The sequence below is a fragment of the Mustela lutreola genome, chromosome 16, assembly GCF_030435805.1.
Source record: "Mustela lutreola isolate mMusLut2 chromosome 16, mMusLut2.pri, whole genome shotgun sequence".
In the NCBI taxonomy this organism is placed as follows: domain Eukaryota; kingdom Metazoa; phylum Chordata; class Mammalia; order Carnivora; family Mustelidae; genus Mustela; species Mustela lutreola.
Window position 1 is genome coordinate 1,954,027 of NC_081305.1, and position 25,828 is coordinate 1,979,854.

The 25,828-nt window shown below is 54.5% G+C and overlaps 3 protein-coding genes across 6 annotated transcripts in view; 2 read left to right on the plus strand and 1 right to left on the minus strand.

Annotated features, from left to right (window-relative positions):
* Window positions 1–4,155, plus strand: part of ZCCHC14 (zinc finger CCHC-type containing 14) — a 54,789-nt gene extending 50,634 nt beyond the window's left edge. For both annotated transcript variants that reach the window (XM_059153422.1, XM_059153423.1), the window contains one exon: window positions 30–4,155. In XM_059153422.1, the coding sequence (XP_059009405.1) occupies window positions 30–85 (56 nt within the window). In that variant the 3' untranslated portion in view covers window positions 86–4,155. The remainder of the gene's footprint in view (window positions 1–29) is intronic.
* A 1,010-nt stretch (window positions 4,156–5,165) lies between these two features.
* Window positions 5,166–17,779, minus strand: MAP1LC3B (microtubule associated protein 1 light chain 3 beta). Its single transcript, XM_059153424.1, has 4 exons — window positions 17,595–17,779; window positions 10,521–10,576; window positions 7,698–7,804; window positions 5,166–6,937 (listed from the first exon to the last, which is right to left on the minus strand). Exons 1-4 carry the CDS (start codon window positions 17,632–17,634, stop codon window positions 6,763–6,765), a joined length of 378 nt encoding a protein of 125 aa, XP_059009407.1. The 5' UTR covers window positions 17,635–17,779; the 3' UTR covers window positions 5,166–6,762.
* A 6,251-nt stretch (window positions 17,780–24,030) lies between these two features.
* Window positions 24,031–25,828, plus strand: part of FBXO31 (F-box protein 31) — a 39,779-nt gene continuing 37,981 nt past the window's right edge. For all 3 annotated transcript variants that reach the window (XM_059151697.1, XM_059151698.1, XM_059151699.1), the window contains exon 1: window positions 24,031–24,394. In XM_059151697.1, coding sequence (XP_059007680.1) covers window positions 24,046–24,394 — 349 coding nt within the window. In that variant the 5' untranslated portion in view covers window positions 24,031–24,045. The remainder of the gene's footprint in view (window positions 24,395–25,828) is intronic.

A 25,828-nucleotide genomic window follows, 5' to 3' on the forward strand; every position in this document is an offset into this window, starting at 1 on the left:
AACTCTGGTCTCTTTTCCCCTCTTTCTAGGTACTTTTAGGTTGAAATATGCCCCTCCAGCAGAAAGTCTGGACTCCACAGACTGATACTTTTCTCTGGCAACAGAACACTATTAAGCCATGGAGACATAAGGAAACTTAAATACAAAACTGAGAAGTCTAGTTGCTGTTGAGCTTAATATTTTTAATCCAAAGGTGCTTTACTTTACTAGACTGGGTAGAAAACCTAGCGTAGGAGTGCATCAAACTCAGTTTTATTGCCAAAATCCTAGATTGGAGCTTGACGTCAGGACTCGCCTGGTCGGGGTCTCCGCCGTGGCTGCGATGCGAGACCTCCGTGTCCCGAGGAGCATTGCCGCCGTCGGTCCTTCCAGGCTCACACGAATTCCCGGGCAGCTACGCAAGATCGGAACCGAGACCTGCAGGTCGGAGCGCTCCGCGCGGAGCTCCAGCGGTCGGACTCTTGATACCCCTGCGTGAGGGATAATGTCGCCTTTGTTTTGTTTTGTTTTTTTGTTATTTGTTTTGTTTTGTTCCTCAAGTGGTTGGACACTAATCTCTGGGTTTTTTCCGGATTGCACTACCGAAGAATGTAAAAGACGTCACTCTCTGCCGTTCTGGGAGACAGACTCCCCGAGACCAGTCAGTGCAAGACACTCAGAGAACCCGTTTTTAAGGAGTCGGCACCAGCAGGCTACGTGACTGGGACACAACAGAGATTTTAGCATTTCCTTCCCTCCTTAAGACACTCGTAGCAGTTTCAAGTCTTTAATTTTTTTTCCCTGCAAATAAATTTAAACTACGTTATTAAGTAGAAATAGTTACTCGCAACAACTTAACGTCTAAGGGTCCAAGTCCCAGAGAGTCCCTAGTTGTCAAAGCCTTGAGAATCCCTTCGTTCCCGGCCCTGCATAGCTTGAAGTCCTGTCGCCGTCCACCGTGACGAAGCTCTCGCAGAGACACGGTGACCGCTCGGCCTTCGTGAGCTGGCTCTGAGGGTTGCTACATGCCCTTAGCAAAGTTGGCAAGTTCTTCCTCTCCACACGGATCTCCCAAGGACCCCGAGGCTTACTGCTAACGGATTCACACTCGAGACAAACATTTCAACAGTGATACAGTCCTATCATTACGAGCAAAAGATTTGAAATGTTCTCCTGTCAACTTCTTTTGTATTAGGCTGTGTATTAGTGGTTAGTTCTCTAAAAATTACCTGAAAACTACAATAGAAAAGTGGTAAGACTCTGAAAGAGCCCACACCAACAGGACAGAGCTCCAAGATCTGCAGAAGTCTAGTTTTATCCGAAGTGGGAGATCAGGCCTCACCATATAGCTCTGTTTCATCCCATGACCATGAAAGCTTCTTGGTCCAAAATTTAGGGACTTAAACCTTTAAAGCTAAAAGGGAATTTTTTGCTCAAATATTATTGCTTTAAACACTAAAGCCTTCAGTATTAAAATGTTGATTGGTAAGGCCTTGCCCAGGGATTTCGCAGTTGAATCTTTATTTAAAACAGAGAAATGTAGTAATATTCAGACTTTTCTTAAAATGGGACAATCAGCCTCATGCCTAATTGGTGTAAATCAAAAGAATACCCTAGAATTTGAGGCTCTGTGATGTGAGGCTTCAAATTTTATGATCACTTTCCTGGCTGGAGGGAAACTAGAGCAGAGTTGTTAACTTTTTTTTTTTTTTTTTTAAAGGCTTTTGGTAGAATTTTTTAGAGCTTTATTTTAGTAGAGTTTCATTTCTATGCAATGCAGAATTGACAGACCTCTGTATGCTTCTCTCTCTTCCTGGTACACAGTATTACATACAGTTTTGAAGTGATGGTGATGCTTACAACAACTTTTTTGGGGAATGTTACATTGATCTCTTAATTATAAACACTACAAAATGTCAAAATAACGAGAACTGACACAACTTTGCCTTAAAGAGTAGGAGCCTGGAACTTGTCATATGATGTTAAAGGAAGACTTGGGAGTGTCCACTGATGTTTACGATTTTAATATTTCTGAAGGCCGTTACGGTGGCCTGGACATGTGCTGAAAGCCAAACTTTTAAATTTTTTGGTTTTTTAAACAAAGAAATATTTTAAATAAATCCTATTTCAACACAGTGAAATTGTTGAAAACTGTCTCATAACAAAAGAAAAAAAAATCATATTTAGGGTTTCTGTTTTAGTGGTCAGTATCGGGGAATGGAAGTGTCTGTTGTTACCCTGATGACTATTTTGATAAATATTAGAGCTTAGTGTGTTCCATACAACAAAAAACAAAAAATTAAAATAGGAGCTTCGATTCCAAGTAGGACATTCAGATGGAGGTGAATAAGTCCAGACATTGTGCGGCTGCGTTCCAGTCATCAAAGGTCTTAGCAAAATTCCCACTTGTCTTTGAACGTGCATGTGCGGTGTGATGTCGCCAGTGAGGCCATTCCAAGGTGAGAACTGAGAAGCGTGAACGGGAGATACACGGGACACAAAGCCTCCAGCTGCGCATCCGTGGGACTCTTCCCAGGTGAACGCTTGGACGTGGGAAGGTTTGCTGGCAGCGTCATCTCTGATAAATTTCTCTCCAAAAGCAACCAAAGTCCGTAAGCCTGAAGAGCAATTTTGCATTTCCTCAGATGTCCTCATCTTTTTAGAAACACAGATCCGACTGACCCTTTCAACTACATAGTCCTTTCCCTGAGATCATGGGCTCAGTTGGCAAAGGCTGTAGCAGCCGGTAGGTGGGGCACAGCCACTTTGCTCTGTGTCGTCTGTCCTATATCAAAGTTTCTATCCCCGTTTTCTCGTCTCCAAGAATGGGGGAAGTGGAATGTACAGATGGAAGTGGAATACGATGTTGGGATAAAAGAACTATTGAATCTTTTTTTTTTTTTTTTTTTAAGCACACACTCAGTTTTCTACCTTCTTTTCTAATTTTTATTTCATGGTAATATTGAAAATTGGAAACGCGTTTCAGTGTTAACACTTGTCATTGCTGAAGAGCACCGAGAAGATGGGAGCTAGCACTTACGACGACGACGACAAAATTCCTTTCTTCAAAGCCGGTATGTGTGATTGGGTATGAAAAACCACCACCACCAACCAGCGTCATCTGTGATCTCCCGATGACAGGAGTCGGCTTGTGAATATAGTAGCTAGTAGGTTCAGTGTTTTAATTCACTATTTAGAAGTCACTGTAGCTAGTTTGCACTACACCGTGCGGGGGCACGGAGGCCCGGTAGCAACCCCGCCCAGCGTCCCACAGCTGCTGCGGCGCGTCCCCGCAGGGGCACCGGCCGATCTGATCCATCTGGATCGGACCGAGGCTTGCTCTGGGCTCGCTCCAGTGTTGCTGGGGAGTGCTGGCCCAGTGGAATCGGGCTGCGTCCTCCTCACTCTGTCATTTTGTACTCTTCCTGCTTCTGTGGTGGGTTCTTTGATGCCTTGCTAGTTTTACGTACTGGTTAGCGATGGCGTATGTATTGAGTCTTACGGATGGTAAGGGAAACCGTGTCCCTCCCAGAGCATGGATGGGCCTGTGGAACCCGAGCAGGCGGATGTCCTTTTCAAAGTGCAGATGACTCCCAAAGAATGAGTCAGGGGACGTTTAAAGCCATGGGTTCTGAAGAGGCTCAGTTTGCAAAATCCTGAGGTTCTTGAACGAATTTAGTCAACACTCACAAAACCACATACTTGCTGGTTGAGGCCAAAGGTCAACTTGACTACACTGTTCTTGGGGGAGGGGAGCTCAGTGTGGCTCATCAGTCGGTCCCGGGGATTTTAAAAGCCTCTCACATGCATTAAGTTCTTACATGCACAAAGATGAAGGCTTTGGTACTGAAACCAGAGACCTCGTGTACTCGAGAATCTTCACAGCTAATCTTGGACAGATTTTCTTTTTAGGAATGAAGGAAAATTCTCCCATTTTTGAGCCATTCTTTTATGTCAATTCTACAAAATTGCATGTAACTTTATAAATATTTTTAAAAGATATAGTTTTGTAAATATTTAATATTCTGCTAATTTGATTTTGAATTGTAAATGTTAAGTATTGTTTTTGAAGTTTTTATGTTTTATTATACTTTGTTAAAAAGGAAAAATTGTACATTTTTAGAATGTTTTTATGAGTAAATTTAATGTACTGAAAATAAAAATTTTAAAAAGCGGTTTCATTTTATTAGGTCTTTATCTCCTAAAGTATGAAGCACATGTCCTTTCAAATAAATCGCCAGATCGGGATCTGCAAGCCCTTTCTGCCTTCTCCACTTGGCAAGAGAGATGGATGGTTTTAAATCCATTCTCTGTCAAGTTTCCCTGGTTTTAGAAGATATCCTTGCTATGACCAGAAACATTAACTCTTGATTTGGGATGTTCCAGCTCGAGGTTCCGTAGGAAGTCAAGATTTGGCACAAACTGATGTGAAGTTTCTCTGGCATGTTTCCAGACACACGGTCCACGTGGTATGAACATGCCCGGGCACTTAAAGCTGTGTCCCCTTGCGATTTGGGATGGTGGTGGTCCAGTGAGCGAAAGCTGGCGCAGGACCACGGTGTTCTCATGAGCCCTGCCAGACACCAGAGGGAGAAACCTGGTACCTCCCCCAACCCCCCCCCGCCGAGGTCCCCAGCGCTTCTTGTCGGGCCTGGGGCTACCCAGAGGGAAATGTTCTTGCAGCCCCCGTGACGTGCTGTTTGGTCAGGCCAGGCCTCTGAGGACGGGGGCCACGCACACCAGAGCTGCAGACTCGGGGAAGCAGAACACCTCGTCTTGCCCCCACGTGCTCCCACGGACAGCTGAAGTGCCTGCTTAAACTGGGAACGCGTGGAGTTTTCCCAGCGAGTGATGCTGGCCACTCAGCCGACGTCTCTATCTTTCCCCGCCACAGCGTGGCGGTTTTCAAGTCGCTTATTCCCACGAAACACCCAGGTCCCACAGCCGTCCGCTCACTTTGTGCCACGTCTTTTAGTTCTCAGGAGAATTTACTTATGCAAAGACCAGACCAGCTGGCAGAACCTTGACCAAGGTGAGGAAGGTGCCTGGGACAAAGCAGAGACCTTCAGAGGTGAGTGCCCCTGCCCCTCCCGGCCCCCGCCCGCCCGCACCACCTGGCGTGGGGTAGCACAGAGGGTACACGGCGTGGCACGCATCCGACACGGACCCATTAAACTGAGCTTGAAGACAGTTTTTAGCTGTGCCTTTATTCACCTTAGTTCATTAAAAATGTACTTGGTTCAGAGAGCCTAGTGACCACCCACTGAAGTGGGGTAGAAGGCACCCCTCCCTGCAAGGTACTTGTGTTTTTAAAAAGCAGGATTTCTTCTAGGAATCTTACTGGTCACACAGCAGTTACAAGAACGTAAGCTAGAATGATGTGTACAATCTAACAAGACCGGCCGATGCGGAGTGCACATACTGTGGAAGCACACGTGTTCCGGGGGAGCCACGCGGACAGACGCATGCAGCGGGAAGGTCGGGGGTCGAGTGCGCGCGGGCAGGACTGCGGCTTCCCCCGCTCCGTGAGGAAGTGACGTCCACGGACGGGAGCAGGTGCGCCGCGCACGCCGAGGTACACAAGCCGAGGCGCGACCCGCTGCGGCCCAGTCGGAAGCGGTCCGCGGGCTCTCTGTGCTCCTCCCAGAGACGGGACTCGGGCCCCGCGCAGGCCGCAGGGAGCGCCGGTTATTCCAGCTGAACTCGGACGAGGTCTGCCGCCCGACACTCACTGTCTGAGAAGAACGCTCGGTCTGCTTTTGCTGCTGGTTTCGTCTGACATGCGCCCGGCGGCGGGACGACCCGCAAGGACAACGGAAATACTTAACCCGCGGAAACTTAGTAAGAGTCACACACTTAACACGCGGTAATTAGTAAGAGTCACACACACACTTAACACAGAACACGGGTCATCTACAGCTTTAGGCCAAAAGGTAGAGGGCGCGCGTCTGGCCGCGAGCGCTTCCGTCCGGGCCGCGGTGGCCGGCACTGGTGGCCGCCACTGTCCTAAGAACGAAACGGACAGAACCGCTGGTCCCCTTACGGACGAGGCGGCGGTCGGACTTCAGAGAGACCCCACAAACCGGGAGAAACGCCGCACCTTCCTTCGCTGGGCGCTCTGAGAAACTAGACCAAAATTTTAAAGGATTCAAGGTTCGTACTAAGCAGTGGCGCTTTTCTCCGTTCCCGTCTGGAAAAGAAAAGGAGTTTGCCGGCGCGGCGAGAACAAGAGCTCGGGCGCGCGCTAGGAGCGGGAGCCCGGGCCGGCGGTCCGCGATTTCCTGCCCCGCTTTCCCTGCTTTTTGCCCACGACCATGGCCCACTGGGTGGGGGTGGGGTGGGGGAGGCAGGACCACGCGCTCACAGATCCTCTCACAGGTACTCCCCCGTTCAACAGAAACCCTCACAGCACGTCCGCTGGGTCTGTGAGCCTAGTCAACAATGCGCCTCTGAAGGCTTAAGTACAGGCTCCTAATAGGGGAAGAGCATTAAAATAATGTGAAGGTCTGTTTTATTGGCAACTTAGAATGCAAAGTGTTTTATTTTTAAACTTCTAAATTTGAAAACAAAACAGCCTAGGTTAAATAATAGAGTTTTCCAAAGCTGGATGTGCTCACCGAGCTCAGTTTTTCTGCTTGTGGTACAAAACAACTTCCTAAAACTCCTAGGCAGGAACACTACTGTCTGGATGATCTGATCAACCCTCAGTTGCTAATATCCTCCCCCCTTTTTTTCCTTGGTAAGGGTTTAAAAAATTTCAAGAACAGATGCATTTTTCTAGTCTTACACAGACGATTTCACTCCAAATGTCTCCTGAGAGGCGTATACCATATACAGGAACCCGTCTTCGTCCTTCTCACTTTCGTACACTTCAGAAATCGGTGTGGACACACTCACCATGCTGTGTCCGTTCACTAACAGGAAGAAGGCCTGATTAGCGTTGAGCTGTAAGCGCCTCCTGTTGTAAGAAGACAACGTGAACAGACACCAGGACGTCAATTTGCAAAAGGGAAATGTAAAAACATCACATACCCCCTTTGATACAAAAGTACAAAGCTTCTGGAAATGCTGCTTCTGGCAAAATAATGCCTACGCCTACAGACTGACTGTCGGAGCTACAACTTCTCATAAAGCGCAGGACATTTCTAGCATCACGTTGTGACCGGTAGTAGTGGGAATGCTTACATTGTCCTTACTGTGACCCGCGGGCCAGCTTTAGATCAGTATGCTCCCGGAACAGCCCCGACTGTCCAACGAGAGAAAGAGCTCAAACTATAATTTACAAACTCTTTATTACGATTCTACCAAGTCTGCATTGTCTTTTACTAGTTTTGCCGTACAAAACTTATCTAGGGGGCGTCTGGGAGGCTCAGTCAGTTACACCTCTGCCTCTGGCTCAGGTCATGATCCCAGGGTCCTGGGATGGAGCCCGGCATCGGGCTCTCTGCTCAGCCGGGAGCCTGCTTCTCTCTCTTTGCTACGGCTCTGCCTACTTGTGCTCTCTGTCAAATAAATAAAAATCTTGGGGAAAAAAAAAAGCATCTACACTAGATGTGATGATGAAAAAAATCAGAGGGACAGGAGATCCAGCAGATGAGAGAAGAACTCAGACAGGAAGGAAACGTCTTTAGGTTTTATTAAGCTTGCAGAGATGTTCGTGGGAACTGGAGCTCTATCTGTAAGTCACCCAAAGAAACAGGAAAACAGTGTTTAAGTACCTAATGATCTTGATGAGCTCACTCATGTTGACATGGTCGGGAACAAGGAACTTGGTCTTGTCCAAGACAGGAAGCTGCTTCTCCCCCTTGTACCGCTCGATGATCACCTGGACAAGCAGCCGGAGGAGAGATTTTAACATAACCGTTAGCAACCGTTAACAACGAAGAGAGGAGACACTTCTGTGTCGGAGCCGGCACACACCAAGTGGGGTCTGAGACCGAAACAGCACGTGCCAGTTCCCCACAGATCTCCTGTGAAGAGCGATCGTTCACCCCCAACCCTCACGGGGGAGCCTCCAGGGAAGGGAGCAGGGGCTGAAAGGAGCCGCTCCGCGTTCTCGGTTATCTGGAGCCATGAAAACACTGACTGGTCCGAGAAATACAAGCAGATGCCGGAGCCAGCTTGGATCTATGTCAGCTGCGGAGCCACGGTCTCCGAAGCACGAGCAACCGCGATTCCGCAGTCCACCCGCTGCTTTCACAGGAGACGGGTTTCTCCGCCTGATGTGGAAAAAGTCCTGAGTAAATATCTGGTAAGTAGAGACAACGATCAGCTGGTTCTGGAGACAAACTCTGTGCAGAAAGGCTTGAAGATCCTTTCATTTTGACAAAATACTCCTAGTATTTCCTTGATGAGTTTTGAGAGTCAGTCTTGCACGATGCAGGGAACAAAAATACTTCTGCATCAGGAACGGAAACAAACCCGTGAGCTCCTTGCCAGACTTCCTCTCCACAGAGGACAAACAACTTCTACTTCTTAGCCACGATCAACGCTGGCCCCGGGGTGTTGACTGCCCGTGCCTCCTCATGTTACGGAGTACCGGAGACACTTCTCCAGGTGAAGCGACTCTCCAGCTCACCGCAACAATGACAAATTGAGAGGAGGGAAGTCTTCGCATCCTGTCTCTCTAGGAAAGGGGAAGGTACTCGTCTGCACCTTGTTCCACCCTATGGGGCCCACAGAAGGTTCTGTACGGCCAAATCAAACCGCGTTCCCTTCCTTAGTAAGACCAAGGGCTGTTATCCATGGGGTGTGTTCAGAACATGGGAGCCGCAGGGGGATTCACTACACGGACTACTTTTGCCTGGGTGTGACCAGCATCAGAGCTCAGAGGCAATACAGAAATCTTACATTACTGGCCCAGGAAGAGCAGAAGCAGAAAGAGAAGAGAATCTCCTGACCTTAGACCGTATTCACTAAAGGAAGACCGGGCAGCAGCCTGAGACAAAGGACAACATGGCCCTGGGCACCTCCTTCCCCCTCCGGTGTCCCTGACTCTCCAGTGCCGCTGAGCTCCGTGAAAACAATCCCCGGTATAATGACTGGTTGACTTTTCGGTTATTTTTTCTTTTTCCTGAACTTTAATTTGGGAGAGAAGTCATGTTAAGTCCCAAGTAAGGCATCTGGCTAGACCTGAAAAGTGCCTTGTCAAGCGCTACGGACAGGATCGCAGAAGACAAAGCCATCCTCGGGGAGTGGAGACCAGGGTCTGGAGAGCCAGCGAGCTGCCCTGCCTTCTCTGTCTGGCTGTGCTATTCCTAGTAAGGAGTGCCTCTAAAGCTGTTCAGTGGCCAGAAGCACCCATGGAAGTACAAGCCTGTGATTTCTGCAAACCCCTGAACCGCCAGCAGAAAGGAGAGCCACTAATGTTCGCAGATAATCACGTTTCAAAAGGAGACTGCAGAAGCAGAACAAATCCTAGCAGACTGCCGGGCTTTTCCAACGGCACTGAAAAGCGAAGACAACCTTAATGAGGAAAACCCCCAGGCCCTATGTTGACCCCAAATATAAGGAAAGACTGAAATTTCTAAGCTGTCCAAGGAAAACAGAGACGTGTCTTACAGCAGAGTTGTACAGCTGGGGAAATGCTGGGCAGACCCATCTTCTCCTCTCTGAGCCCCTTACAGCCCTAAGCCCTGGACCTTCTCTCTTTCCTCAGTTCCATGTGAGAGGACACATCAGAAAGCCAAACGGGAAAGCTTCTACAGAATTTCTAACAGTGGAGTGTCTTTCTGAGTGGGCTGCGGCATTTCGAGAAGGTAACAACCGTGGACGCAGAACTAGGCTGATCTTTCCAACACTGTGTGGGGTGGGAATCTCTTCCCACCTTACAGATTAGGACGTGGCAGCCCGTTTCAGAATGTCAGTAATGAGCTCAGCATCCCTCAGCAACCCTGAACCTAACAAAGGCCTGAACTCAGCCTCCACCTGAAACCGGAAGCTCCTCTTACCCACTGCTCCCAGACCCGGCGCCTCAGCAGATACCGTTTTAGAGTCTGTCCGCAGAGACTGGGGATAGAGGCGCTGCTGCCTGGGCACAGCAGGAAGCACCTGAGCCACACACACAGGACAAGGAAGAGCAGTGTTTCTCCTCCGTCTCTGCAAAGCAGCCAAGCATAGCAGGCCTCTGCGGGGCACCCAGAGCCTGGAATGTTCAGTCCCACTTCAGTCCTGAACGCTGCTTTTCCCACCACAGTCCCCCTCCCTTTAGCAGAGCGGACCACTTCCTCCCACCGAAGAAACACCAGCAGTGCCAGCCCCTCCACCCCGTTCCCCCAGATGGATGCGTCTGACTTGTGTGTAGCATTCAGGCAGCCGACTCGGACTCGGGAGGACACAGAATGTGAGCAGGTCAAAGAACTGCCTGTTTAGACATCTCCACGCTAGGTCATGAACCGGACACGGGGCGTTCCTTATCTGAGGAGCTCTGCGGAGACCTGTCCCACGGTCACACGCCGCGGCCCTGTCCTGGAGGACTTGAGCAGTGCTGTCCACTGCGAACATTACCAACGACTGAAACGCAGGTGCTGGAGACTACCTACTGGGATTTTGGTAGGATGCTGCTCTCGGATAAGCCGGACGTCTTCTACTCTTTGTTCTGCAACGAAAAGGAAGAGACACAGGCATTATTAAGGGCCAAAGTGTAGCTTCTTTCCTGCATTTTTGCTGGTGGTTTCTGTATCTAAATTCAGCTCTCCCTAGCTATGGCAGAGCAGTAAGGACATGTTCCCTCGAACTGAGAGGAACCACACACTGGCACTTCGTTTCTGGCACAAGCTGATATTTAAGGTCAAATGCCATTTCCGTGTACACCAACATGCGATGACACAGCTCTCGTGGGTGGTAAGACACAAGACCAAGAGTACAGAGCTCCTGGTTTCAGGGGTTTGGGACCCCAAGCTTGCAGCCAAATGTAAACAGCAAATTAACAGCATGGCGTTACCAATCTTTCCTCTCATGGTTCCAACAACCTGTCAATTTTGTGAATTTTCCAAAGTTTAAGTTGGTATAGGAATCTCAGATAAAACATACGCTCTTCAACGCGGTTTTCTCTTACGATTTCCTGCTTTTCAATGATACAGTGCTTACTGGAAAAGAAACTGCCCAGAAGAGATGGGGGGTGGGGAACAATGCTCTGTTTGACTTTTAAATCGTTTTGCTCAGGGTCGCCTGGGTGGCTCAGTCATTTAAGTGCCTGCCTTCCACTCCGGTCACGATCCCAGGACCCTGGGACTGAGTCCCACAGCAGGCTCCTTGCTTTGCGGGGACCTCCTGCTCCCCCTGCTTGTGATCTCTCTCTGATAAATAAAATCTTTAACAACAACAACAAAAAAGAGTTTTGCTCAATGCCTGCCGCCTCCAAGAAGTTGTTGTTGTTTTTAAGATTTTATTTATTTATTTGACAGAGATCACAAGTGGGCAGAGAGGCAGGGAGAGAGAGAAAGGAAGCAGGCTCCCTGCCAAGCAGAGAGTCCAATGCAGGGGCCCAATCCCAGGACCCCGAGATCATGACCTGAGCGGAAGGCAGAGGCTTAGCCCACTGAGCCACCCAGGTGCCCCCCCCATCCAAAAAGTCTTAAGCACAAAGTCTGCTGCTGAATACTTTTTTTGAGAGATTATCTCTGTACTCCTCCCCTTAGAATAATCACTTATATGAACGATCAATGTCATGGACTTCCTGAGAAGTCCTGGTGGCTTCAGAAAAAAAGATAATGATCTATATGAATATATGCTACCATTGCCTATTTTTTTGGATCTAAAAAAAAATACCACTTAGTATCACGCTTCATAAAAGTGACTGACATAACTCCCATGTTCAAATACAAGCATACAGCTTCTATTTCCATCTGCCCACCCAGCATTTCCAAACCGGCCTCTAAGATAAAATCACCAACAAATCTGCTGTAGAAGAAGACCGCAAACTCAGACCTATTCGGTACGTGAGAATAGAGATAAATTTAGTTACTGTTAACAGAAAGCTTAGCCTAGTGGTTCACAATGCATAACAGAGAGATCACTAACAAAAAAATACGTACTTGGTCCTGGCAGAGCTTCCAAAACCCTTGGAATTTTCTAAATACCAAGAGTGGTACTGATAAGGGCCGTCTCTTTTTGTTCATGGCAAACCCTAACCAACCATATCGGAGTTTATGTTAAATCCAGTAACTCCTGGAAAGCTCCTAAGGATGGGGGACTGGTTGCCATGGAGAAGGAACAGTGACTTGGGGTTTGACATGTTTAGACCCCCCCAAACCCCAGGGAGGGGAAAGGGGCACAGAGGAGGAAGGAATCCCCGACGGCCAGTGCTTTAACCAGTCCAGCCCATGGGATGAAATCGCCATCAGAAGGATGGAACTCGGGGCTTCGAGGTGCTGGGACAGCGGCACATACCAAAGTGCCCAGGAACAGAAGCTCCTGAGCGCAGGACTCTCTCGAGCCCACCCTACGCACCTTTCATCAGGCCGTTCGTCGGTGTGCTTTAGTGTGCTTTAGTATTCTTCGTAACAAGCGAGTAACCTAGCAAATAAACAATTGTCCTGTGAGCCAGGGCAGCACTAATTAACACGAGGGGGTCACGGAACCTCTGATTGACAGCCTGCTGGTCAGAAGCACCGGCACTCAGTGTTTGCCGTGGGGGATGGGGAGGGCGGCACCTGAGGCTATCACCAGGCAGACAGAATCAGAAGGGAGTTACTGTAGGGAGTCATCCATTCGATCTCGGGGCTGCGAGTTCCAGCCTCACACTGGGTGTGCAGGGATTACTCAAAAAATAAAATTTAAAAAAAAAAAAATTTTTTTTTTTCAATTGTGGAACAGCCAGCTTGATTGCATGACTCTGAAAAACCCCCACTCCAGGGTCCAAAGTGAAGCAGCTGATTAGGAGAATCCGGAGAGTAGAGAAAGCCAGGAGGAGGAATTTTTCCGTGGCGTAATCCTTCAAATCCTTCAGTATTTGTGAGGGTATCACTGATTCCCCTGCAGGGCTCCTCTTAGCTTTGAGACCAGTCCCCAGGTCTGTCCTACCCCCCAAGAAAAGGTGCTATGCCACCTAGACTTCGCTATCAACCCTCTTCACAGCAAAACTCTCCATTCTGTCAAGGACGTTTATTTCAGAGATTAGACGAAATCACAGTTAATTCACTCTAGCACATGAATGATAATTCCTTAATATACCCTGGACTCTGCTTCACACTTAAAAGCTTCTCCTAGGGGCACCTGCGGGACTCAGTGGGTTAAGCTTCTGCCTTCAGCTCAGGTCATAATCTCGGGGTCCTGGGACGGAGCCCCACATCAGGCTCTCTGCTCAGTGAGTAGCCCGCTCCACCCCCCCGCCTGCCTCTCTGCCTACTTGTGTAAATAAAATCTTTAAAAATAAAGAAATAAAAGCTTCTCCTAACTGGGGCGCCTGGGTGGCTCAGTCGGTTAGGCATCCGACTCTTGATTTCCATCCTGGTCACAATTTCAGCATCAGGAGACTGAGCCCCTGTTAGTGTGTGCACTCGGCGCAGAATCTGCTTAAGATTCCCACCCTCTCCCTCCCTCTCTCTCAAATTAAAAAAAAAAAAAGCTTATCCTAATAAATCTAAAAGGTAAGTGGAAACATTCAGACAGAAGGGGGAGTTTCTTTTTAATACAAGGACACAGGTTTGTTTTGGCAAGTGGAAAAGGAAATAAGCAAAACAGGGTTTAGATGTGAGGCTTCAAATCAGAATCTATAATTTCTGTACTGTTATCAAAAGCTTATTCTGATTTATCCCCAAAATATGGCCCAAAAAAGACAAAATCATTATTTTCATTAAAGGTGGAAAAGCCCAAGGTATGAAACGAGTTACTTCCTTGAGATAAAATCAAGTAATACCGAAGTCATGGTACGACATCAGGACTGTCCTGAGTATCCTGACCAGCTGCGTGAAAACCCCGTGGTAAGCCCGGAGTAACCGAGCGAGTAAGGTGTGCACCTGTGCCACACTCTTTCGAGCAGACACCTACTTCCAGAGACTGACAGTATATTTAGTGAAAACATTACCAACAACACAAATCAAAGGCTCACAGGAGCGATTCTTTTACTCAAGTTTTGTTGTTGTTTTCTTAATTTATTTGTCTTCTCCAACAGTGTGCCCCTGGCAGCCAGGACCTGCTTCTGATTGTCTCTGCATTTGCCAGGGGCTCAGCCCTGCACACCCAAGGTGGTTAATGAACAAATTAAAGTTGTACAATGGAAATAAACACTCGTCCAAATGTGTGTATGATACACTTCCTAGACTCCTTTTCTCCTGTCTCTGACAACCCTTGCAAGACTTACAAACCTACGGGAGGAAAGCAGTCCAAGGTGTCTTATTTTTACCAACAGATCATTTGCAAAGCGAAGTCGAGACCCCCCCCCCCCCCAGGGCATTCTGAGTAAACTTTATTTCACAGAGTGAATGGAAGCACAACAGATGCTGCCCCACCTGTGTGTAAATCACAGAGCTACAGCAAGGAACACGCTGCGGTCCGCGGGGCACTGCCTGTTCTGGCATAACCCTTGCTCTACTGTCCACCTCTCAGAGTAGTCTGAGCTACTTGTTTTATTTTATTTTTTTTTTTTAAGATTTATTTATTTATTGGACAGAGAGATCACAAGAGGCAGGCGGAGAGAGAGAGGAGGAAGCAGGGTCCCTGCTGAGCAGAGAGCCCAATGTGGGGCTCGATCCCAGGACCCTGGGATCATGACCTGAGCCTAAGGCAGCGGCTTAACCCACGGAACCACCCAGGCGCCCCTGAGCTACTTATTTTAGACCAACATATAAACTTCCACCAAGACGTGCTGACTTTTTTGATATTCATGGAGAAGCTTAAACCTGCTACCCCTAAACCACAGCAGAGAAGTGTTATTAAGTAAACTGGGGCGATCCAGAAGGTGAAGCACATTACTCCACGTGAGCACACCAAGTCCAGAATTATTTGCTCGAACACAACTCTGGGAGTTTACGAAATTGTTCCACACACCTGCAGACACACACTATGCCTCCGGACTTCGTGTTGGCCATCTCGTGCCTGGGAAATGATGGCCGCCTACGGGAGGCTGGGCGACTGCCCCGCAGAAGTGGACGAGCAGGTCCAGACACCTGCCACTAGATGGCCCTTGATCGTCCCCTCTCTGGGCCCCACCCAGTTCTACAAAAAGGGGCTGTTCTGGGTGAGCCCCAAGGCCCACTTCAACCCTCTCAATCCTAGTAGAATCAGCAGAGATATATTCGATTCTGGATAAACCTAAACTCATTAGCTTGGAAGAGAGAAAGAACCGCTCAAGCTAAGTGCGGCCGCTCCTAGGTTCTCCTGAAGAGGTTCTCTCCCCAGAATTGATTTCCCTCGTTTATTGGGCTGCACATCAGTGAACATGGTCAGCACGGGAGCACGGAAAGGCAGTACCCATTAAATGATATTTGATCCTCTGCAAAATGACAATGAGATCTTTTTCAAAGGGGGGGGCACCCCAGTGGCCCCCGTCTGCCTTCGCTCAGGCCATGATCTCAGGGTCTGAGGTGAGACGCGCACCGGCTCCCTCTCCCTGCTCTGCTCCCCTGCTTGTGTTCTCTCACCATCAAATGAACAAAAACAATCTTTAAAAAAAAAAAAAAGTGGGGGAGGAGGAGCCAAGGTGAGCCAAGGGGCAAGCCCACCAAGGCGCAGGTAAGATGAACTCCTGGGAGAAATGGGGGCACCCCTGGTTTGCTCAGGGCCACGGCGTCCCGGTGAATTACAATACGTCCCTCTCACTCTTCTCACTCTTCCGATCAACTTCAGATATTGTTCTAGAAAAACCTAAAAGCACTCCAAGCTAAAGGAAAGTATATCCCCGTCTTGAGAACATGAGAACACGCCATCTTTCCCACACAGATGTCCCCAGTTAACGGCTACCTTTTTTTCCCCCTAACTTAGTTCCATGCCCAACCTGGGGCCAGAGCTCACAAGCCCAGGTCAGGTCACATGCTCCATCCACTGGGCCAGCCCCGCGCCCCTCGGTGAGCTTTAGGAAGCCAGACCCAAGAGGAAACGGCTTCCGAGGCGGCTCTCAGGGCTGCGCGGACCCAAACAATGCTGAGTTCACAGTGGTCACCGCGGCAGATCAACACAAGGCACACCCCGAGGGGCCGAGGACGGCCGGTAGCTGCCCGCGACAGGGCTACAACCCACGGCCGGCTGCGGACGCCCAGCATCGGCAGACCTCCGGCGAGGGGGGACGGGGCCCCTGGCTGCGTGCACACCCCGACGGCACCGTGGGCTGGGGCCCGCAGGGCTCCCCTGCGGCTGCGACCCCGGCCACTCGGAAGTACTGGGCGAATGTGACTTTCGGTTGCACCGGAGGCTGGGAAGCTCAAGCGCGTCTGAGCCGCAGCCCCCGACGGCGGACCTCCCGCCCCGCTGGAGCGCCCGCCCGAAGCGCGCTCGGGGCAGGCCAGAAAGGCACAGCCCGGCCCTCCCTCCGCGCCCCGCCCGGCCTACCCCGGAGGGTGCAGGGGTGCGGGCGCCGCTCCCGCTCGGGCCAGCAGCGCCCGCACCCCTCTTCTCCAGCAAGGAGCGCTGGCCTGTCAGCCGCCACGTGCGACCACGGCCACTTAGCCGCACGCGGGGCCCTCCCTCCGCAGGACGCGGCGCAGCAAGGCCTGCCGGCCGGCCGCCCCCACGGGCACCCTTCCCACGACGGCCTGCGCCTCCCGGGAGCCCGCGAGCCCCAGGGCCGCGGGGCTGACGCCAGAGCCCAGCAAACAGCCGGGCCACGGCCGCAGGGGGCCAAAAAGGTGATTCAGCAGCCCGGCCGCGGCGCGTCCTGGAGGGGCCTCGGCGGTGACCGGCCGGGGAGGGGGCGGCGGGCCGTCCCGGGTCGGGCCGCGCACTGGCCCCGACCGCCCCCGCCTGGACGGAGCGCCGCGGCCGGCCGGGACACGGCTACCAGGGTCCACGCGCGCAGGCCCCCGGCCCCGACCCGCAGCGGACGGACCGCCGCCCGCACCCAAGACCCCGCCCGGGGAGGAGGGCGAGAGCTCCCCGGGCTCGCCAGCGACACGGCCTCTGTGTTCGGGGGCTCCGTAGGCCCCGCCGCGCAGCCCCGGCCCCCGGCCCCGACCCATCCCGGAACCGACAGCCGCCCTCGCCGGAGATCGGCCCGGGGCGGGCTCCCCGGATTCGCCCGCGACCCGGCCGGCGGGGAGCGCCCCCGGCCCGACAGCTCCGGCCCCCGCCGGCCCCCGGCCCCGGCCCGGAGCGGATGGCCGGCCGCCCTCGCCCCCGGACCCCGCCGCCGGAGGGAGGGGCTCCCACGGTCGGTCCCGCCCAGCCCCCGGGCCCTCGGCCCCCTCAGCGCTCCGCCCGCCCCGACGCCCCCCGCCCGCCGCACCACGCCGTCGGCCGCCGGCCCCCGCCCCGCTCGGGCCCGCCGCTGCCCCCGGCCCGGCCGCCGCCAGCCGCGCCCACCTTGCGTCCCCGACCTCCGCCCCTCCCGGGTCGCCGCCCGCGCAGCCCACGTCCAGCCCCGGCCCCCGCGCAGCCCGCCGCGGCCCCCGCCCCGGCCGTCGCCGACCCCGGCCGACCCGGCTGCCGCCTCCGTCCCCTCGGCCCCCCGCGGCGGCACCCACCGAAGGTGCGGCGCTGCTTGAAGGTCTTCTCCGACGGCATGGCGCGGGCGCGGGGCGGACGCAGTGAGGCGGCGGGTCGCGGGGGCTGCGGACGGCTGCGGCGGCGGCGGCGGCGAGAGAAGACCCGACTGAGCGACGGCGACTTCCCTTGTGTGTCTTCAGCCCGCAGCCGCGTCAGGTGACCCGCGCGGCGTCCCGAGGGGCGGGGCCAAGGCCGGCTGCCTCCGCCGCCATGGCGGGCGTGGCGGAAGCGAGGCCGCGCGCATGCGCAGCCAGGCGTCCAAGGTGCGCAGGCGCGCGGGCCGGGGGACCGGCGCCCAGGTCCGGGAGCGCCCGCGGGAGGGTGGGCTGGGGGCTCCCGCCGTCCCCGCGCCGAAGTCCCGCGTGGCCCGGCTGCTCTGGCGGACCCCGCGTCCCTCGCGCGCCCGCTCCGTGTGCCGAGGCCGAGAACGCTCAGCCCGAAAGCACGGCCGTGGCGCGCTCCCGCCGCGGGTCCGGGGGCTGCGGGTCGCTCGTCCGCGTGCGCCCCGGTCGCCGTCGAGCGCGTGGGCAGCGGCTCCCGGGCGGCCCCCGCTCACGGCCTCCGGAGCCTGGGGGTCGCGGGCGAGCGCGCGGGGGACCGTGCGGGGCCCTCGGCCGCCGCGCCGCTGTGGGGCCGCCGCCCGGTCCGCTGGCCGCCCGGTCCGCAGGCCGCACGCCGGTGTCCGCAGGCGCCCGGTCCGCAGGCCGCACGCCGGTGTCCGCAGGCGCCCGGTCCGCAGGCCGCACGCCGGTGTCCGCAGGCCGCACGCCGGTGTCCGCTGGCCGCCCGGTCCGCAGGCCGCACGCCGGTGTCCGCTGGCGGGTGTCCGCGCGCCCGCACCCGCACCCGCACGCGTCCGGAACGTCGTCCTCGGGGCCGGGACAGCGGGGCCGGCATTTCGGCCCCGCGGGGTCAGCGGCGGCTCGTCCTCCCGCGGCCGACGGCGGTGTCCGCGGTTCCCCTTCGGCCGCGGTCCTCCCCGCGGGGTCGCGTTCGTCACCTCGCACAGCCCCGAGGCGGCCGCGCTGGGCCGCGCTGTCCGGTGCCCGGAGCTGCGGAGGGGCCTGGGTTCCACGGGGCTGTCTGCAATGTTTCGTGTTCCGTCCCTGAAAACTGGAGGGAAAAGTCAGTCCGTGCGTGTTACGCGCCTTCCTTCTGCCCAACGAAGTGGTCAGGGTTGAAGTCTTTTTTTTTTTTTTTAACTATTTTATTTATTTATTTGACAGATCACAGGTAGGCAGAGAGGCAGGCGGGGGCGGCGGGGGGAAGCAGGCTTCCACCACCCCCCCACCCCCCCGGAGCAGAGAGCCCGATGCGGGGCTCCATCCCAGGTCCCTGAGACCATGACCTGAGCCACCCAGGTGCCCCAGGGTTGGAGTCTTCAAGAGCCCTCGGGGGCCCCTGGGGGGTCAGTTGGTTGGCCAGGGGACTCTTGACGTTGGCTCCTGTCATGATCTCCTGGTCGTGAGATCCGTGTCAGGCTCCCCCGGGAGCAGGGGGTCTGCTTGAGAGTCTGATTCTCTGTCTGCCCCCACCCCCCTGTTTCTCTAAAATAAATCAATAAAACTTAAAAAAAAAAAAAAGAAGAAGAAGAAGAAGAAAAGCATGGACTGTGCTGCTTTCTTTTCTGGAGTTTTGTTGTTGTTTTTACTAAGGATTGACCGATCAGCTGCTTTCTTGGCTTAATGGCTCTTTTGTAAGAAATGGACTTTTCGTTCTCTTGCTGGACAGTTGTTCCAAATGCAGGACGGAAAAAAAAATCAATTATCTGCATATGGAGTTTGGGGGAAGGGAAGGAGAGTTTCATATTTCCCCAGTCCCTTGGGCATCCAGAAAGCTTTACCAAATTGCCCAAGACCTTGGGTTCACAGCCACAGCGGGATAGATTTCAAGGGCTGTGCTGGTGATTGGAAGGATCACTGTGGCTTTCAAGTACTGACGTCCGCGTTTACAGTGACTGCTAAAGTCATCCCCTAACCTTGAATTCCCGCTTGATCTGACACCCCATCTCCCTGTATGTTTCTCAGAAAATCATCCAAGGCTGGAGGCAGGTAAAGGTGTCTCATACACATAATCTCCATGTAAGAATCGCATATTCATAATATATATATTATATCTCTAAAGTTTATTAACTTACATTAACCTATAGATTAAAAAGTAGCTTAGAAAAATTTCGTGTGCCCTCGGACTGCAGTTTCATAGAAGTCTGATATAGTGAATAATTTTCAGAGTGGTAATATTATTCCTGAATTATTTTAATCTCCTTAATATAAGCATAGTATGATGTATTTTTAAATGAATAACAATACCGTTTCTTAAAATAATCCACATAAAGCAGGAAAGCAAGAACACATCTTTAAATTTATTAAATGTTTTCTCCAGGAATCTCCTGGTGCCTTTAAACTACCAGCATATTATTCTAGAAAGCCGTATGGTGTCAGTTTTTAAGTAACTCGACCCTCTTCCCTTTTCCATAATAGGAAATGACCATAATTGTGGACAAAATAAGGTAACCTGAAAACTGAACGTGCTGCCTCCAGCCTTAGTGACCTACCATGGCTGTAAATCGTGATGTCTAGCTATTTCTACGAATCTGTTAAACAGGCACGAAACATTACGCGCGGTGCGGGACATATTATTTTTGCCACACACGACATGGAAGACAAGTCAAACCAAGAAGCTGTTCAGCTCCCCTGGCGGGCCTGGCCTGTCCCACCTTTCTGCCCTCTGATAGGAAGAGATAGTCCAGCCTTGGGGACATCTGGGCAACTATTGGCCAGCTGTCCTATCAGTCCTGTGTCAGCTGCTCCTTAGAACAAGTACACAAACAAGTATTGCTCAAGGGGGGGGGGGGCAGGAGCTATTCTCAGGATTTGGTCAGGAGGATTGTGAGGCCCACCCCTCGTGGATGGCCGGTCAGAGCAGCGTCTCCGCTGGGTGCTGGGTCCTCGCAGGCCCTGTCCGCAGCGGGGAGAGGCACCTTGGGCAGCCCGTCCTCTCCGGCGAAGCTGGGTCCGCTGGACCTTCAGAAACCCGCAGGCAGTCGCAGGCAGGAAAGCCGTCCCCAGTCACCCACACAGCCTGGTACTGTTTCCGAAATGAGCATGAACAGCTGACTTGGCATTGCACAGGTTTTCGTTGCAGCTTAATTCTAAGCAGACCCTCCAGGACTGCTGTTGGTCCAGCTTTTGCCCATGTATGGGACTGTTACGGGACGCATCTCTGGGGGGTCCCTGGCCCTCTTGTTTGGCCTTTCAGCATTCTCCTTTCCTCCCAATACCTCGGCTGTTTCTTCTGAGCAACGGGTAGGACGTCACTCTTCCCATCTGGGTCGTGAGAACCACAGTGGGTAAAGTTAACAGTTTACTCAGCTCCCGGAAACACTAGTTTCTGGCACTTCCAGGGAACCCACTGAGAAATAGCCTGCCCTGTAATCTGCTCATCTCCTTAGCCACCATCACTTTTCCATAACAAAGAGTTCATTATTATAATCCCATCTAGTGTTAAACGGTCACTTTTATCTAGTTTTTTTCTCCTTTTGCTCTAACCGTTTCGTCCTTAGTGTTGTTAGTATGGGATGTGTTATACATAAGGGACTATAAAAGTGTTCAGGACACACAAAGCTTTCGGGGTTGGGTGTGTAATAATTATCTGCTACCCAAGACCTTTCCCCTTGGGTTCCTTCTTGCCTAGGGGTTACCCGCGCTCCCACAGCTACGTTTCTATCTGGTTAGCACGAATTCAGTCCTTCACATCTTGGACTGGGTTATTGTACACGGCCTTCTGTTAGTCCTGCTCTCAAGGATGTATAGATTCAGATAGGTCTGCCTACCTGTGTAGTTGCATAATCCAAACCATAAACAGAATAGTTTAACCGTTTGGGGCACCTGGGTGGTTCAGTTGGTTAAACATCTGCCTTTAGCTCAGGTTGTGATTGTGATGCCAGAGTCCTGGGGTAGAGAGCCGTGGGTCCAGCTCCCTGCTCACCTGGGGAGCCTGCTTCTCCCTCTCCCTCTGGTCCTCTCCCTGCTTGTGCTTTCGCGCGCATTCTCTCTCTCATGGATAAATAGAATCTTTAAAAAAATAGTTTAATGATTCTTCTGATGAAAATTAACCAGATTACTCTGTACAAGGACTCTAAGCTCCTCTGGGAACAAACTGCCTACTTGGGGGTGGACAGAATTAGAAACCAAACCAATCAAAAATGTAATAGTGGCAAGGATTATCCTTTAGAATGTATAGATCTGCGCAGAACACAGCACACAGGCAGGCTCGGTGGGCATGCTGCAAAAGTTTATCACATGAGTTCATGCATTTCTGCTCACTGAAATCCTTCCGAGCTTGGATGATAACACTGTCCCACCAGGCTTCTCTAAATCTGTTTGGTTCATGTTTCTCACTTTTTAGTCTTTTAAGCCAGTTTTTTTTTTGTTTGTTTTTGTTTTCACTCAGCATTTAGTAAACACTCCCTGACGGCTTGGTGTGTGTTAGCATATCTATCATGTGACAAGGGAGATATCTAGGGAGATTGGTACAAAAGGCAGCAAGTGTTTACAATAAAACAATGTGAAAAAGAGAACATCCTTCCTAGGAAATGCCATCTGGGGACAAGGAGGAGGAGGGTTGGCTTTCTAGTGGCACAGGGTCAGGAGATGGGTCTTCCTGGTAGAGGAGACGGGACTTGGCTGACGACCTTGAATTATCGGATGGCTTCCCTGAAGAGATGGCTGTGGGGTTAGGCTTGGAGGGCACACTGGGCAATGATGTGTGACGTGATAAGGAGTCAGTGGGGTCATTAAAGACCTTTAAATAAGTAAGTGTCACAAGGAGTCAGCTTTTGGGCCTATGTTACTACCAGCTTGAGTGCTGTGAAGCCGGTGGGGAGGCCGGACCAAAAAGCGGGCTAGGTGCAGAGAGGTCAGGTAGGTGTTGGCTTTCAACTGTGTGGACCCAAGCGGGTCAACATTCTGTTTTGTCATTTCTTAAAAGATTTTATTTATTTATTTGACAGACAAAGATCACAAGTAGGCAGAGAGGCAGGCTGGGGGGCCGGGGGAGCAGAGAGCCCCATGTGGGGCTCAATTCCAGGACCTTGGGATCATGAGGTGAGCGGAAGACAGAGGCTTTATCACCACTGAGCCACCCAGGCGTCCCAGTTTTGTCATTTTTCTTAGAAGATGTGCTTCCCTAACTACTGGATTTCCTCCCCACCTTGAGATCTCCCTAAGGAGGCGGTCCTGACTACTGAGCAATTTGTGGGAGCTGCAAGGTCATTAATTTCTTATTAGCAAGACCGCCACCCTTGCCCAGAAAACACTGGGCACTGGCCGGGCATTCTAGGCCTTCCTTTAGACTAGGGCAGTCCCTCTGGGCTTCAGGGCCGTGTCCCTCGGGGCTTCAGGGCTGTGCTGGAGAGCGGGTCCCGTACCCACACCCACCGTCGGGGCCTGACTCTCTGGAAACAAGTAGTAAGGACGGGTTCTCGTTGCTGTGAGCTATTTAAGACAAGCGGCGGTCACGAGACGGCGGTACACAGTCTCTCCGGTTGGGCCGCGCCTTCTGGGACACACGTGCCCTGGGTCGCAGTTAGCAAGGTCACCAGGGCCACCGAAGACCGCTGGCGACGAGGCCGGAGCGCGTGTCTTGGTCCACAGCCCGATTTCCCCCTCATTGCAGCGCGGGTGGAAGCGAGGGCACGTCGGGTCGCAGAGTCCGACGGGCAGACTTCGGGCTTCTCTCCGGCTTCGCCAGGTCCGGAGCGCTGGACAAACCCGCCCCGCTGCTCTGGACTGGCCCGGGCGCCACCCTGCCTAGTCCTCGCGGCTGCGGTGCTAGCGCTCTCGGGACATCCTCCGGAGGGGTGCCGCGGGTCGGGGGCGAACCTCCAGGGGGGTCCTCGGGGACATTCTGGGGAGTCCCGGGGGACCTCGGTGGGGTGCTCAGGCCGTCCTGGGGGTGTTATGGGGGGAGAGCGTCCGGTGGGATCCTCGGGCCGTCGTGGGGGGGCTCTCGGGGGACAACCTCGGGCCGTCCTCGCGGCGTCGGTCACGCGGGCCGGGCGCACGGCGCCGCGACCCCGGAGCGCAGGGGGAGGGCGTCGGCCGGTTCGCTGCAGGCGGGGCTGTGCTCGGTCGCACACGTCGCCGGTCGGGAGGGGGCTGCCGTCGTGCGAGCTGGAGCCGCCGCGGGTGAGTCTTCCCCGAGCCGCGCCCAGGCGCGCGACCCCGGCCCGAGACCCCAAGGCGTCAGGGGGCGGCCGGGCCGCGGGGAGCGGGCCGGCTGCGCGCGCGGCGGCGGGCGTGGCCGGCGGGGCGCGGGGGCGTGGCCCCGGCTCGTGGGCGGGCCCGGCGCGCCCCGCCCCGCTCGCGGAGGCGGGGCTCGGCTCCCGGCGGCGCGTGCGCACAGGCGGCGGCCGTCCCTCGCGCCGGCATGGCGGTGTGCGCTCGGCTCTGCGGCGTGGGCCCGTCGCGGGGGTGTCGGCGCCGCCAGCCGCGCGGGGGCCCGGCCGAGGCGGCGGCGGCCGACAGCGAGCCGGACACGGACCCCGAGGAGGAGCGCATCGAGGCGGGCGCGGCGGCCGCGGCGGGGGCGCCGGGCGGTCGGGGCGCGGGCCCGCAGTCCGCCGCGCGCTGCTCGCTGCTGGAGCTGCCGCCCGAGCTGCTGGTGGAGATCTTCGCGTCGCTGCCGGGCACCGACCTGCCCAGCCTGGCCCGCGTCTGCACCAGGTTCCGCCGCATCCTGCACACCGACACCATCTGGAGGCGGCGCTGCCGGGAGGGTGAGCGCGCCGGCCGGGGCCCGGGGGCCGCCCACGACCGGGGCGCGGGGGGGGGGGGGCGCGGCCGGCCGCGGCGGGGGGCTCCGGCGCCCCCCGCCCCTCCCCCCCACGGCGCCGGGTTCGGGGTCCGGGGTCCGGGGCGGCGGGGTCCCCGGCTGGGGACCCCGCCCGGCGACGCAGTGCCCGCCCGAGCTGGGGCCGCGTGGACGCCGCCGCCGGTCCCCGGGCCTCGGGGGGCGGCGCAGAGGAGGGCGGGGGGTGCGGCCGGCGGCTGCGGGCGGCGGGGCCGGGAGTGCGGGGGTCCGCGGGCGGCGGGGCCGGGAGGAAAGGGCTGCGTCGCCGGCCTTCGGGGCTCCCCGCGTGCGCGCGCCGGTGCGGAGTCGGGGCGCTCGGGAACCGCCGCCGTCGCGGGGACCCGCTCGGGACGCGCACGCGTGGGGTCGGCGCCGGTCGTCGCCGTCAGCGGTCCCCGGACCGCCGGGGCGCGGAGAGCTCGGGCTCCGCGGCGTCCCTCTGCCCCGGAGCGGCGCCCGCGGACCCCCGAGCGCGCGGCGTCTCCGTCGGCGGCGGCTGTGCGGGCGGCTATGCGGGCGGCTGTGTGCGGCCCCGCGGGGACGGCGGGGACCGGCGGCTCCGTGCGCGTCTTGCGGGAGCCCGGCCCGCCGCGGTGGAGCCCGCTGCCCGGCCGTCGGAATGTGCGTCCGCAGGCGGTGCCGAGCGGCCTGTCCGCCCCGACGCCCCCAGCGAGGGCCCGGCCGTCCCGTGGCTGCGGCCAGGCTCAGGGCTCAGGCGCCGGGTTTGCTCTGCAGGCGGCCTCGGCGCCGGTGCTTGAGACGCTGGACGCGCTTCGCCGCCTTCCCAGGGGTGTTGGGGACGTGCTGCCTCTGCAGGCCTAGGCTGAAAGAACACAAGAAGCGCGCGCCCTTACTTGGAGACTTCTGGCCGTTTTATTGCATCTCTTGGGACTCCTTATTGGTGTGTTGTTAATGTGTCTTTTTAAGGGTCTTTTTGTGTTAGAAATTTGTAAGACGGGCGGCCTGGGTGGCTCAGGTCATGATCCAGGGTCCTGGGATCGAATCCCCACATCTGGCTCTCTCAGCAGGGAGTCTACTTCCCCCTCTCTCTCTGCCTGCCTCTTTGCCTGCTTGTGATCTCTGTCTGTCAAATAAATAAATAAAATCTTAAAAGAAAATTTGTAAGGCCTCTCTGAAGGTGAGCAGTATTAACCTTTTGTCACTGCGGGGCACGTGCATTTCTTTGGACATTTCTCTGTGAATGCTGCCTTTCCCTTTGCTTTGTTGTCCGCTGTCGTCTGCTTTCTGTACACTTCTAAGACCCAGACTCATCGCAGATGGTTGTTGTGCTTCCTCGGTGGGTCAGCCAGACCTGGGTGCTGGTTTCAGGTGGGTTCGTCTCAGGGGAGCTGGAACACAA